Raw genomic sequence first — 13,097 nt, forward strand, 5'->3', positions numbered from 1 at the left:
TGTTCCTGGTTGGACTTTACTTGTTAAGGGAAGGGAGGTGGCAGTTCTGGAGGTCTGGGTTTAAGGTCTGATTTTTAGGTGTTTATTTTATTTTATTTTTTATTCTGCATGTATTTTTTATGTGGTAGTTACACAGACTAAGGTTGCACCCTTGGGTTATAGCATGATCCCAACCTTTCCTGAACTTGTCCTAGAATAAAGCTTGGGATTTGTTTTCCTTTTCTTTTAAAGTTCAGCCATCTCTAAATGGTGGTTTGTGGGTTGGAGAAATCTTTACAGCTCTTTTATTCAAATGTCTATTTACATTAGATTTCTTGGCTCCCAAAAGAGTCTTGCAAGATGTGTAGAGGGAAGAAGATTCCAAGATTTTTAACTTCCTCTGCTTTCTGTAATCAGTCTTCTTCCACAGAAAATGGTTATACATCCACTAAATAATCTGTAATCTGTTTGAACTTCTCAGTGCAGAGGATTTGTGATGCCATACCTAGCAGACTGTGTAAAAATGGTGAAATTAGGAATCTTCTGATCCTGTTTTCTAGCTCCCTTGTCATCCACCACTTCCTTTCAGGAAGTGCCTGCCTCTTTTCCACACCCATTGCAGCTGAGAATTGGAAGCAGCACAAATACAACTTGCTTTCCCATGTTCATTTTTTACTGTCTGTAACTGGAATGTTTTGTGAGAGTCTGGATTTACCAAACCACAGAGGGGTGAGCCCTGGACTTGAAAGTCTAGGCCTCTATCTGCTGGGATTAAAATAAATGCTGGCACAAATGGCCAGTCTTTGAGCTTGCTTTTGAGGTGCTAAATATTTCTCTTAATGGCTGATGCAAGTGAAGGGGGCTTTGGTAAATTCAGCCTCCTTTGGATCTCCAGGTGATCAGTAATCTTTGACCTATAAAAGGGGGAATTACAGAATCACTTGAGTTGAAAAAGACTCTGAGATCACCAAGTCCAACCAATGACCCAGCACCCCTGTGGCTCTCAGTGCCACCTCCAGGGACAGTGGCTGCAGCAGCTCCCTGGGTGCTGTTCCAGTGCCTGACCACCCTTTCTTAGAAGGAATTCCTCCTGATATCCAGTCTGAACCTCCCCTGGCACAGCTGAAGACTCTTCCTGTGCTCTCACTTCTTCCCTGGGAGAAGAGGCTGACCCCCACCTGGCTACACCATCTTTTCAGGAGGTTGTAGAGAGGATAAGGTCACTCCTGAGCTTCCTCCTCTCCAGGCTGAGCAACCCCAGCTCCCTCAAGTGCTGCTCACAGGACTTGTGCTTCACACCCTTCCCTGGCTTTGTTCCCTTCCCTGGCTAATTTGGTAATGAGAGGGAGAACTGAAGCACATGAAGTGGAGGCAAGTGCAGGTAAAGAGAAAGCAAGCACATATTACAGAAGGTGCTAGACCTTCTGGTCTGTGAAACATTTTACATGCCCAATCTGTAATTTTTATCCTCTTGTCAGCTGCAGATCCTATGCTTCTGTCTGTTTCTTTGTTCCTGTTATCTTTTCTCCTCTGGGATCACTTCTGTGGTCAATGCAGTCTGTGTTTTGGTGTTAGGTTCTAACACCAAAATTTCACTTTCATTTATGTTAGCTTTCACTTACATAAATTTTTGCAAATGTGTTCATGTGAGTTTCATTAGACAATTTCTTTAATGAGATTATTTTTTCCAAAATACAAATAGAGGCTCTATATGTTTTCTCCCTGTGCCATGGAATGGTTTGGGGTGATCAGTGCTCCAGCAGAATCTGGAGATTTCAGTGGACTTGGCTCTCTGGGCTGCAGAGGTTGTTAAAGTGTGTTTGTGGGCCTCCAGTCTTTGTTCTGCTCAGAATTTCTACTCGGGGCAGAACAGTGTTCTTGTTCTCTAATGCTCAGTTAAGCTTTTCTCAAAGCTGGTGTTTCTGCTCTTTCTTATGGCATGCACAGCATTTTAGCTTGGAAAAATTAAGGGATCCGTGTCCTGTATGGTGTCAAAAGCTGATATACCTTGCTGTGCTAAGGCAACAAATTTGTTTTATCCCCATTTGAAGTAATAGAAATAAAGTCTTGTGAAAATGTCATTCTGGTAATTTTAGGAGTCTTCCTTTTGTTGTTTTTTTAAATAGGCACTTTCCAAGGGTTATTACATAGCGTTTGCAGAGCTCTGGGGAAATCCAGCTTGTAAAACTGGGTGGGAACTAACTTTAGGAGATGCATTTCTATGTTGAAATGTAACATCAGGAACAGCTTCAAAGCACTTCAGATAAAGGAATTCAACTGTGTTGCTCTGTTACATCGTGGTGTGAGAATGACACCTATCCAGGTGTCCTACTGTTGTTCCCGTATCATCCTCTGAGGGAACAGCTACCTCTTCCTTGGTATAATTTACTTTTGTTTTTTCTCTTCCAAAGAAAAGCATTGATCTGTTTCTTGGTCTCTTTCTTTGTTAGTGTTCATTCAGTGTAGGGAGTGCTATGATCAAAGAGTTGTGTATGACAGCAGCAGCAAAGTATGCTTTTTGAGTTCTCATAGAGAAAAGGTTGTTTTTTGTAGGTCAAATGCTTTCAGTAGTTGTGTTGTGGCATTGAAGAAATGGTTAGTAATAAGCAATGTACGCATTTTTCCTTCTGTACCAAAACATTTTCTATAACTTCTTCTCTATTTGTATGTTTCCATGTTCTTGTGTGTAATTAGCATTTCTTCTCAAGTGAATACTGGGTTGAGTTTTTCTTGACATGAGCATTCTATGAACTGTTTATATATGTGCTAAGAACAGGTTCTGGTATTTGCAGTCAGGTTCATGCTTGGTTTCTCTTTCTCCCACTTTTGGCCTAGCTTGGGAGGGAGGGTAGGCAGGAAAGAGGTGGAGACCCAAAAGACTCTCCCATGTGGTGGGCAGAAGTGACCAGATCAAGCTTCATAGATATATTAAAGCACAGTTTTTTGACAGCTTATTTACTTGAGTCTTGAATGTTATGAACAGGAGCAGCTCTAAATCCCATTTAAGACGTGCTGCGGACAGGGCCGACGTGCCCCTTTTCCATCTGGTTAAAAGGGAAGCTGCAAACAATGGCAGCCACGCCTTTGTCCTCCTGCTCTCCCATTCTTGGTCTGCGTTACATGGAGCTAAAATAGTTGCCAGTTCTGGCTTTAGCTTTTCTTGTCAAAATTGTCCTCTTTTTGCCATCTGTTCCACAGTCTTACCACTGCCCTAAAGCTGCACTTTTTGGTATTGTAATCACTTAGAAAGTCATGAACATATTGTAGAAAATCCATTTTTTCAGTTTTAGCTGAAAGTAAAAGAATGTAAATCTTAGAAATTAAAACAGAGCTTTTTCATTTGTTGGAATAAAGATTTTTTTGTGTGTGTGTTTGGCTTCCTAAAGAGGAGAGGCTTATGGGATTGAAGCTCATTTGTTCATCTGCTTTTCAGTTCATCCTTAATAACTTTTGAACAATTTCATCCAGATTCAACGAGGAATAGGAGTCTGAAAGGTAATTGGTTTCTTACAAGAAAACTGGATGCTGGGTGGAGGAGAAAGACAAAAATAGGTGTCCCCACTGTCTGTAGCATGAGCTTAACTGTAATCTGTGCTTAGGCTTTTGCTAGCCAAGTGCTAGTGTGTCCTGGCTGCCTGGGTACTGCAGTAATTCAGAGTTTGCAGAGTTTGTTACTGAGCCTTGCTTAGGCACGAGCTACAGGAGGAGCCAGGAAAGGGAGGCAAGGGCATAGGGAACGTTGCTGGACAGTAGTTATGATCAGTTTTATGATCATGGACCAGTTTGCTTTCAAATTCCGTATGGTATTACTGCTTCTTCTTGATGCCTGACTTCTCAGAGGTCTGTGGTGTTGGCCTGGCTGTGAAATAATTCAAATGTAAGAAAGCACTTACATGGTGCTCAGAGAAACTCAGCATTCTGAAGTGCAGCTGGCAGTTACTTTGGCAAATGTTGTATTCACTCCTGATTTAGGGTAAAGAGAACAAGCTGTGAATGTAGATGGAATTAACTCAATAATTTCTGATGGGGAAAAACGAGACAGCTGAAAAATACATTCCTGTAGTATTTTATTTTTTCCCGGACTCAAGTCATTGCTTGAATGAACACTTTGAACAAAATTAGGATGGAAATGTAGAGGGGGTGGTGACTCGTGTAATGGGGATTTATTTGCCTGGAATATAAGCCCTGCATTTGCAGCACTTGCTGCACAACTTCAATTTGTACAACCAAATTCGTTATGTGTAGAATTTGCAAAATCTCCTCTTATCTCTTGCCTTTGGCAGAAGTAGGGCACTGGGCTTTCTTTCTCGTGTATGCATTTGATAAAATATTCATATTCCTGCATCTGTGGTGACTGTGGGAAGGAACCACCACCTGGAATTATTCACTGCCTGCACCTCTGTGTTTTCCTTTGGTTTCTTTTGTCCTGGGCGAGCACTGGAGATCCTGAGGGTACTTGGAGCCATGAGTCAGTGACAACCTCCCGCTATTATTGTAAATAGCAACGTGAACGCTGTTCTTGCATGCGTTTTTCCACGGGCTTTGTCTTTCTCGCCCAGCTCCCAAGCCAAGGAATTCACAGAGCATCTGAGTCAGCAATCAGCTGCCTCGAGACAAAACATGCAGGATACTGCAGGCTTGCAGAGCAGCCGGCGAGGCACACCAGCACCCTGGAAACCTGGCAAATAATTCCTGCCTGCCCTTGCTTTCCTCCTGTAATTTCCATGTTCTCTGACGTGTTGCTCTTGGGTTCCAAGGGCTCAGGGTGTTTACATCAGGAATGCAGAGTTCTAGGGAGTGACCTAATGTGGTGACTGAAGCCTCGGTGTTTCACCCGTGGGCATAACTGATTTCCCAGGCTGTGAAACGGGATTTGGGCAGAGCTGCCGTGCTGAGGTACCCCTTGGAATGTGCTGGCTCAAATGACCTGTTTGTTCCAGGTTTGGCTGCTGGCTTAGCAAACCTCAGACATGGCAGTAAGTTCCTAGAGTGAAAGGATATTATGTTTAATATCCACGTGTTTTGTGGGGTCAGTGGTTGGAGACAGGGGACAGCATACACCCCAATGTCCGTGTGGCAAAAGAACAAGTTTATTGTATGAATTCTTGTTTATAGAGGGGGTTTGAAAAACCCAGTTATTGGTCTGTTCCTTGGCACCACCCAGCTCCTGGACCAGTGAGATGTTTGCAGCTCAGGATGGAACAGAATTGGTTGAGAATCCTTTCTTTCAACCCAGGGGCCAGCTGGTTTTCTTATTTATAGCCAAATTAATTGCCCAGTACAAGCCAGCTTGTACTGTCATAAAATGTGACAAAAAGAGGTTGGATTTTAATTTTGGTGTGTTTGAGCAGTGCAAAACCAATACTGCTTCACTTGCTTGGTGAAAAGCTGTGGGAGAAGCAAGAGTAAGAAATGATCCCTATGCTGTCCTTACGTCTGGATATATCAGAAGTGCAACGTGGACCAACAGACCTGAATTGTGACTCTACTTAATTTAGGTCATGTAGCTTGTATTGATTTTTCTGAAGAAGTCTCACTCATCCAAAGCACTGGTGTAAAGTGAGTGTTTGGGTAGCAGAGTGGGGGTGCAAGAAGTGGAGGGAGCATCAGAGTATTCAGCTTGGAATGCTGTGCTGATTAATGAGGCATATGACTTTAGGCTGTAGGTATTTTATTGTGCCTGTATGACACAGAGACACTGAAATGACTCCTTCAACGTTAGAGGTGCTTTGTTGGAGTGCATTATAATATTCTTCTTGAGAACAAAAGAGGAGACACAGAGCTTCGGTACCTGGTTGGGCCAGAAGAGAGGTGGAGAGGGGATTTTAACAAGGACATGAATGATAGGACAAGGGGGAGTGGCTTCAAACTGTTATAGGGCAGGTTTAGATTGGATATTGGGAAGAAGTTCTTTGCTGTGAGGGCACTGAGACACTGGCACAGGTTGCCCAGAGAAGCTGTGGATGCCCCATCCCTGGAAGTGCTCAAGACCAAATTAGATGGAGCTTTGTGCAACCTGGTCTAGTGGGAGGTGTCCCTGCCTATGGCAGGGGCATTGGAACTTTGTGACCTTTAAGGTCTCCCTTCCAAACCAAACCATTTCAGGGTTCTGTGGCCTGGCCTCTGTAGCAGTGCAGTGCTTTCCCTGAGGTGCAAGCCTGGAGATGTTTCCAGCTTCACAACAGTGAACTTAAGGTGGCAAACAAGGAAAGCACTTCCAGTTTGCTTAGTGAGCAGCACTGATATGGACATGGGCATCACCATCAGCCAGTTAGAAAAACAGCTTCATGGGTACTGAGCCCTCTAAGGTGGTTGTCCTAATAAAGTTAGAATTACGTTCTGCACTATAACCCACTGTTGTACTTTGACTTCTGTAGGAACTTTTATTTTTCAAAACTACCAGCTTGTGGCTGTATGTAAAGGTTTCCAGGACTCCCTTGCTGTTTCTAAACATAAACAGTAAATACCATGTTAGGCTGAAAAGCAGGAGTGCCCAAATAAACTACTGGAGAGCTGTCATGTGGGAGGGGAAGAGACATGAGCTGTAATGTTTGGCTTGGCTTCCTGTCTGCTGGAAGCAGGAAAAGAGCTGGTGAGAATCTAAAAAGTTTTATCCAAGTCCACATATTTCTCTTTTTGCCTTAATACCCTTTGCAAAAAAAAAAAAACCAAAGGGCAAAAAGCACTTTTACTTCCATAGTTTGTGCATGTGTTCCTATGCTGCCTTCATATCTGAAGTCAAACAGAACTATTCTTTCTCAACAAGAAGGGTAATTTAGAGTATACTTAGTGTTATCTATAAAAGAAAGAAAAAGGTTTATTCTATATAAAAGAGAGAGAGGAAGAGCAGATACCTGTGCTTTAAGCATGATCCAAACAATTCTGTAGGTCTGCAGCCTGCTTCTGAGGCATCCCAGAAATGAGCAGCAGAGCTCATGACAGCAGATCTGCCTCAGCAGGTTAAAGTAGACCCCAGCTACCACGTAAAATTTTGTATGGACCTGCATATCAAAAGAAGCTGAAAAATACAAAATAGAGAAATTACTATCGGTAAGGCTCATGCACCAGCCATGTTTCACTCTTACACTGCTCATTTATGGACAGAATTATGTGTGTAGGCTTTAGGTAAGGGAAATGTTTATACTGCTTTATGCAACACAGACAGGCTTCCTTTTTACAGCCTTGACTAGTTATTCCAAGAAATTGATTGCTATTAGCAGGTTTAACTTATTTTTAAGATCACAGTAAGCATCACTGTGCAAAAACCAGTCTTGGCAAGGACTCTATCAGCTTCTGCTATGCCTTCCTCTTATCTCTATTTATCATGACCAAATATGTGTCTTTTTAGAACGAAGGCACAAAAGCTTGTTTCACTGATGGAGCACAGACTCTTGAAGTGTTTTGTGACAGTAGTGTTTTTAGCACCAGCCCATAACTGTTGCTGTGGTGTTACACAGTAACTGCAACATAGTAGGGTCTGCCTGTTCTGTTTCACAGCCTCTGCCCTCTTCCAGACACCATGTAGCATCTGCCTGTTTACTTGGAACTTCTCTGCTCTTCGTGCAGAATGAGTTTGGATAAAACTTGGCTCAGGTTAAAATATTCTGTGACTTAACAGAGATGTGAGATGTGCTGCTGTCTGCAGTGAGGCTCAGTGAACTCTGGAAGCCTCCTCTTCAGTCAGCCGGGGTAGAAATACTTGGGATATCAATCAGCTGAGGACTGACTGGGAATCTGGGCTCTCAGTTCAGCAGGCTTAGACAAAGTTTTGGAATGAAAAAGAGTAACTGAACTTGCTCTTTCTTCTTTTTGTTTTACAGGTTAATAATGCTTGTAAGGCAGAGGTGAAAGTGGCTCAGCAGAACAACATCAGGAAATCTGGCAGACTGGAAGAGCACAGCTGCCCCCCTGGGCAGCTGCCACGTGTGAAGCATGGAGGAAAGTAAAAACGAGAAGGTGAACCAGGCTCATGTTCTCTTTGACAGATTTGTCCAGGCTTCCACCTGCAAGGGGACTCTCAAGGCTTTCCAGGAGCTCTGTGACTACCTGGAGCTAAAGCCCAAGGACTATCGTTCCTTCTATCACAAACTCAAGTCTAAGCTCAATTACTGGAAAGCCAAAGCCTTGTGGGCCAAATTGGATAAAAGAGGCAGCCACAAGGACTACAAGAAGGGGAAAGCATGCGCCAACACCAAGGTAAGAGTTCAGTCACCATGGGCCAGGCAGCTATTACCCAATCCCTCTGGAATACACACTGAAAAGGTGTGGATGTAGGAAAATATTGTCTGGTGTAAGCCAGGGAAGTTTCAGCAATGTTCTCACAATTTTAGCATTTGATCAGCAATCAGAAATTCCTTTTGTCACCACTAGATGTGACTGCCCACCTGAATGTTTGTATTTTATTCAGGAGGAGCAGCCAGCAAGTTCTTGCAGTGTAAGATTTTGTGGCATGGGTCCTATAGATAGATGCCTTGGAAAGTCTTAATTGGTAAACCTTTAATCTTGGTCAACTCCTTTTTGCATTTTGACAGTAACAGGAATGTGTGCTGTTGGATTCTAGGATCCAAAATATGCATGTTTGGAAATTTCCAGTTGCAATTTGAAAATTCTTATGACTCTCTCAAGAAAACTGAACTTTTCTGCCAATTTGGCAAAACAGACTGTTTCCTGTTATTTAGAAAGTGATCAATTTTATTCTAGGTTCAAAGAAAAAAATATGCTGTGGAAACTCATACCAATTCTTTTTAAAAGGGTGGTATGTGTGGTATTTACTGCAGGAATTCCTGCTTTTACACACACACACACAGCATTTTACTATTTTTTAAACCTGAATTACTGTGAGCTGGTATTCATGTGCTGTTCCCCTTGGACAGTGCAGTTTGAAAGCAGTTCTTTATATCATTTATTGAAATGTGAATAGAATAGGTTGGTAAATAATCAAGCACTTTTTTTTTTTTTCAAAATAGACAAATAATGCAGAATAGGATAAAATGAGAACAGGATTCTGTCCTCCTTCATTGAGGACAATAGATGCCACTCCTTCTCTTGAATAGGCACCTTTTGAGAGAAGGAAGTACTTTAATTGGAAGAGTTAATGATTAATTCCTCAGTATGGAATTGAGGGAGAATATATCTTGTTTAGAGAATGCAATTTCAGATTGGTGGACTTATAGTTTCCCCCAACTGGATTAGAAAGTTAGGTTAGTTTCTTAGTAGTTTATCTTGTTTCACTTTCCAATGGCCATTTTCATAAGGATGGAGGCATTTATAATGTTAACTCAGGTAAACTCTGAAAATCAAACAATTGGGCACTGTTGGTAGCCACAGTGGGCAGCAGCTTCAACACCCCAAAAATCCAACCACTGTTAAAGTTTTCATTTTTCAGGCAACATAAGATAAGAAAGGAAGGATTTACCAGAAGATGAATGTAATAGGTTTTGTGTGTGCTTAGGAATAAGTCTTCCAAGTGCTATGAGCATCATGGAGAAAAACTCTAAATTTTCTGCAAAACTAATTACCTTGTGCATTCATTAGATTCAGGAATTGCTCTTACTTTGAATGAAACGTAATGGGTTGAGCTGAACTAAGGTGTTTAAGGCTGTGAAATGAAGAGAAGTGGTTTATGCTTTTAGGACAAAGAGATGGAAGGAGCAAGATGTAGAGGTTTTAAACTTATTTGAATAATAGACTCTAAGAGTGATTTTTGCATCTAGGCTCTGACTGTATTTGTTAACACTGTGGAAAAGGTTGGTTCAATAATAGAGATGAAACATTAAAGAAGGGATTTAATGGGCAGATAAGTGGATGGTGCTTGATTGTGAGAGCATACAAAAACCAGATGTGAGTGGAGGGTGACATCCAGCTATGAAAGGCATTCAGAAAATTGAGTGTGACATTTATATCCACGGGAAGTGGTGAGCTGAGTTTAGAAGGACATCAGAGCTCCATTTGGTGTTATTGAGCTTGAATTAACAACTAGGCAGCCACAAGGAAATGTCAGAAAGGTAGGGATTTTAACTTGGCCAAAAAGTAGCCAACTCTTGAGGTTTTGTGACTTGACAGCTCTGACAAAGCTGATTAAACCAGTGTCTCTGATGAGGTGATGCAAAGACAGTTTATAGAGCAAGATCACACGAGATGATGAGTGAATCCCCCTGGGAAGTTGTCAGTGGGAGGAATGAGAGAAATTAAGTCCTTCAGATGGTGCTCTGAAGGAATAACTGGAGACCCAGAGGAGTACTGAGGCTCAAAAGTCATCAGAAAAGGGTGTGCTTTGAGTAAATACATGTAACCAAGTGCCTTTAAAACCTCTCTTCAAGTACAGTTATAAAGTGGATAAAAGGAGTAAAACATCCTGGGAGTGATGTTGGACTGAAGAGGTTGCTAGGGATTTTGTATCCTCCAAAAGCTGAACCTATTTCATACAGCAAAGCCAAGTTAAAGAGAGTGAGAATGGAGTTGGAGAGCTGGGATCCAGAGAGTGATTGTAGAAGTAGCCTGTGGTGGGGTGGTGGTGAGATAAACAGAAAGGCTCATGTGGGACTGTCCCTCTTTGAATGATGAGACAAAAACCTCAGAACTTGCTGGTGTTGGTGTGAAGGACCACAGTGATGGAACTGGGCAATGACTGCAGTGAACATATTTTTTAAACCAAATTTCACCATATATTCCTCTTATCTTTTCATATATGTTTCTATTAATTTCTAGTTCCCTATCCAAATAGTATCTGCCATTAAATGTTTAAATTTACTTTACTCCTGAAAGGTTATCATGACTGTTTAAAGCAGAGGCCTTTTGAAAACTGAGTCATCTGTGATTTGATGTTTCCTAACTCACTTGGCTTTATATTCCAAATGTTTAATGTAATTTGCAAACTGTTGATTAAAAGGTACAGAGATTTAAGTGGGCATGTGGAGATGATAGAATTTAAAATAAAGATTAGGGTTTTATCTAGGTCAGAACAGAAGTCAATAATTTCTTTAGGAAGCCTGGCTTCTGTACACTTGAACATAAACCAGTTCTGAAGCTTTCATACTTTGTGGGATGGCTCTTAATTGCCCATTTAAAAATTGTTCAGGGTTGAAGTGCTGTGCCTGGAGCTGGCCAGTTTGTGCACATGGCCAGCATCCAGGCTAACCAGAATTCAGATAATCAGAGTTCATGAAAGTGTCTTGGACGTGATGGGTTGTTCAAATGTAAATAGTTACAAATGGTGCTCTCTCTCCATTGGTTATACAGAGAATACAGCATTTCAGTTTGCATTTGATGTTCCATTACCATGGCATTGTTACTGGAAACTTAATATAATCTCTCTGAAAGATCTTGAGCAAGAAGTGTTTTTGAGGGGTGAGACAGCTTCAGTGCAGGGGATTGCAGCAATTGCTTGGAGTCACTGAGGGGAAAGGGAACAAGAATAACAGTAGCTGCCTTTATTTGGCTGTACTTGGCATGTCATGGGGTTACTGCTGACTGGGAGTATCAGAAGGTGGGTTTTTATGAGAGATCCGATGCTGGAAGAAGCATTAGAGTTGGAAAAGAATCTTTTCTGTTTTTAATTGTGCTTAGAATTTATGTCTTATAACAACATAATTTAATGGTTTTGTGATGGAATTTTAAAAAAGGCAACGTTGACCATAAATTACTTGTCTGAGTATTTTACATTGAGAATAAATAGAATCTTAATCAAAACTTAAGTGCTTTTAACCACATCCTACTATGAGAGCAAGGAGGAAGGATAGAGAGGGGAAAAACCCTTTTAAGTTCCTGTGACAAAGTTGCAGGCAACTGGCTTGTAATTTCATGAAACCCGAGTTTGAATAGTCTGATTTTAGTACAATTCCTTTGCTGTTGTGTACTTCATCATAAATATTTTATATGTGGAAATTTGTCAAAGAATAAAAATCACCCAATTCAGTGTGTTCTTGTTGCTTATTGAAATCCTGGCTCTTTGAAGACTGTAGTTTTTACCTGAATAAGTATGATGTGCTGAGCTAATTTTCTGAAAAGCTTTAGAAAAGAAAGACAAGGGGGTGTTTGGGAATTACACTTACCTACAAAGAAAGCAATATTAAAATTGGAAGAATATAGATCTAACTGAGGATCCTGTTCAAGATTACCTGTTCAATATACAATTTTATTTGGTTATTTATTAGCTCAGAGGTTGGGTGTGCCTTTTGTCCCAAATGCTTTCAGGTTCCTGAAGCCACTAAAGCAGCAGTGGTGTTATTATTCCCTTCCCTTTCCTCTAGACTTGGATCTCTGCCCTCAGATTTATGTGACTCCTTATCTTCTTCTGTAGTCCTACGTGGAATTTGCATGTCAATAGCTATGTCATCACTGCTGTAATTGGTTTGCCACCATTCAGGCTTTACATTTGCAGTTTCATGGTGCCTGCAGAGTTTGTGCCCCAGTGAGTAAGTGGTGAGAACATGGCAGCCTGTGAAAGTTGTCAGATGGGGATGACCACTAAACGCCAAGTTTTGCTTTTTGGGATTGATTATTTATCAGAACACTGGCTCATAGTTAAATTTTGGCATAATTAAGAGTTTCTCAAAGAGCTTTCTTGTGCAGCCATAAGGATCTGGAAAAGAATCACGTGGCAGCAGCAGCAGCCACCTCCGTAACAAGGTCTCTGGTTTACTCGATAGAAACCAAAGTACAAACGAAGAAATGGACTGTGTACTGTATTTATGTGACTGCACATACCAACACTTTCTCTGTGGACCTCAGTTTCTGTGGGTAAAAAGTGTCTCCTGACTATCTTGGGTTTTTAATCAGAGTATTTTGCTGCATCATTCTGTTCTCAGAAGGTACTTCAACGCTAGACACGCGCGTATTTTACATTCTCGAGTTGTTTATTAGCATCTGATGGTGTTTGTGAGTAAAGTGGAAAGAGATAAGGGAAGGTGAAGGACCTTTCATATGACAAAGGTTAGGTTGGAGAAAAGATTTGTCTGATCACACAAAGGTTTTGTTTACATGATGTCTACTTCCCTGAAGTCTCCTTTGCTGCAGTAGTAGAAGCCCCAATGCAACACCAAAGGCATAAAATATTGTGCTCTGACTTGGGTACTCTTTTATTCTGTTACTCCAAATGATGGTGTTTATTAAAACATTAG

At 41.3% G+C, this 13,097-nt stretch overlaps 1 protein-coding gene across 16 annotated transcripts in view; it reads left to right on the forward strand.

Moving 5' to 3' along the window:
• The window catches only part of MICAL3 (microtubule associated monooxygenase, calponin and LIM domain containing 3), a 160,796-nt gene that overhangs the window by 45,647 nt on the left and 102,052 nt on the right, over window positions 1-13,097 (forward strand). For all 16 annotated transcript variants that reach the window (XM_064735605.1, XM_064735721.1, XM_064735620.1 and 13 more), the window contains exon 2: window positions 7,800-8,175. In XM_064735605.1, coding sequence (XP_064591675.1) covers window positions 7,912-8,175 — 264 coding nt within the window. In that variant the 5' untranslated portion in view covers window positions 7,800-7,911. The remainder of the gene's footprint in view (window positions 1-7,799; window positions 8,176-13,097) is intronic.

Source organism: Zonotrichia leucophrys, chromosome 1A (assembly GCF_028769735.1).
Source record: "Zonotrichia leucophrys gambelii isolate GWCS_2022_RI chromosome 1A, RI_Zleu_2.0, whole genome shotgun sequence".
In the NCBI taxonomy this organism is placed as follows: domain Eukaryota; kingdom Metazoa; phylum Chordata; class Aves; order Passeriformes; family Passerellidae; genus Zonotrichia; species Zonotrichia leucophrys.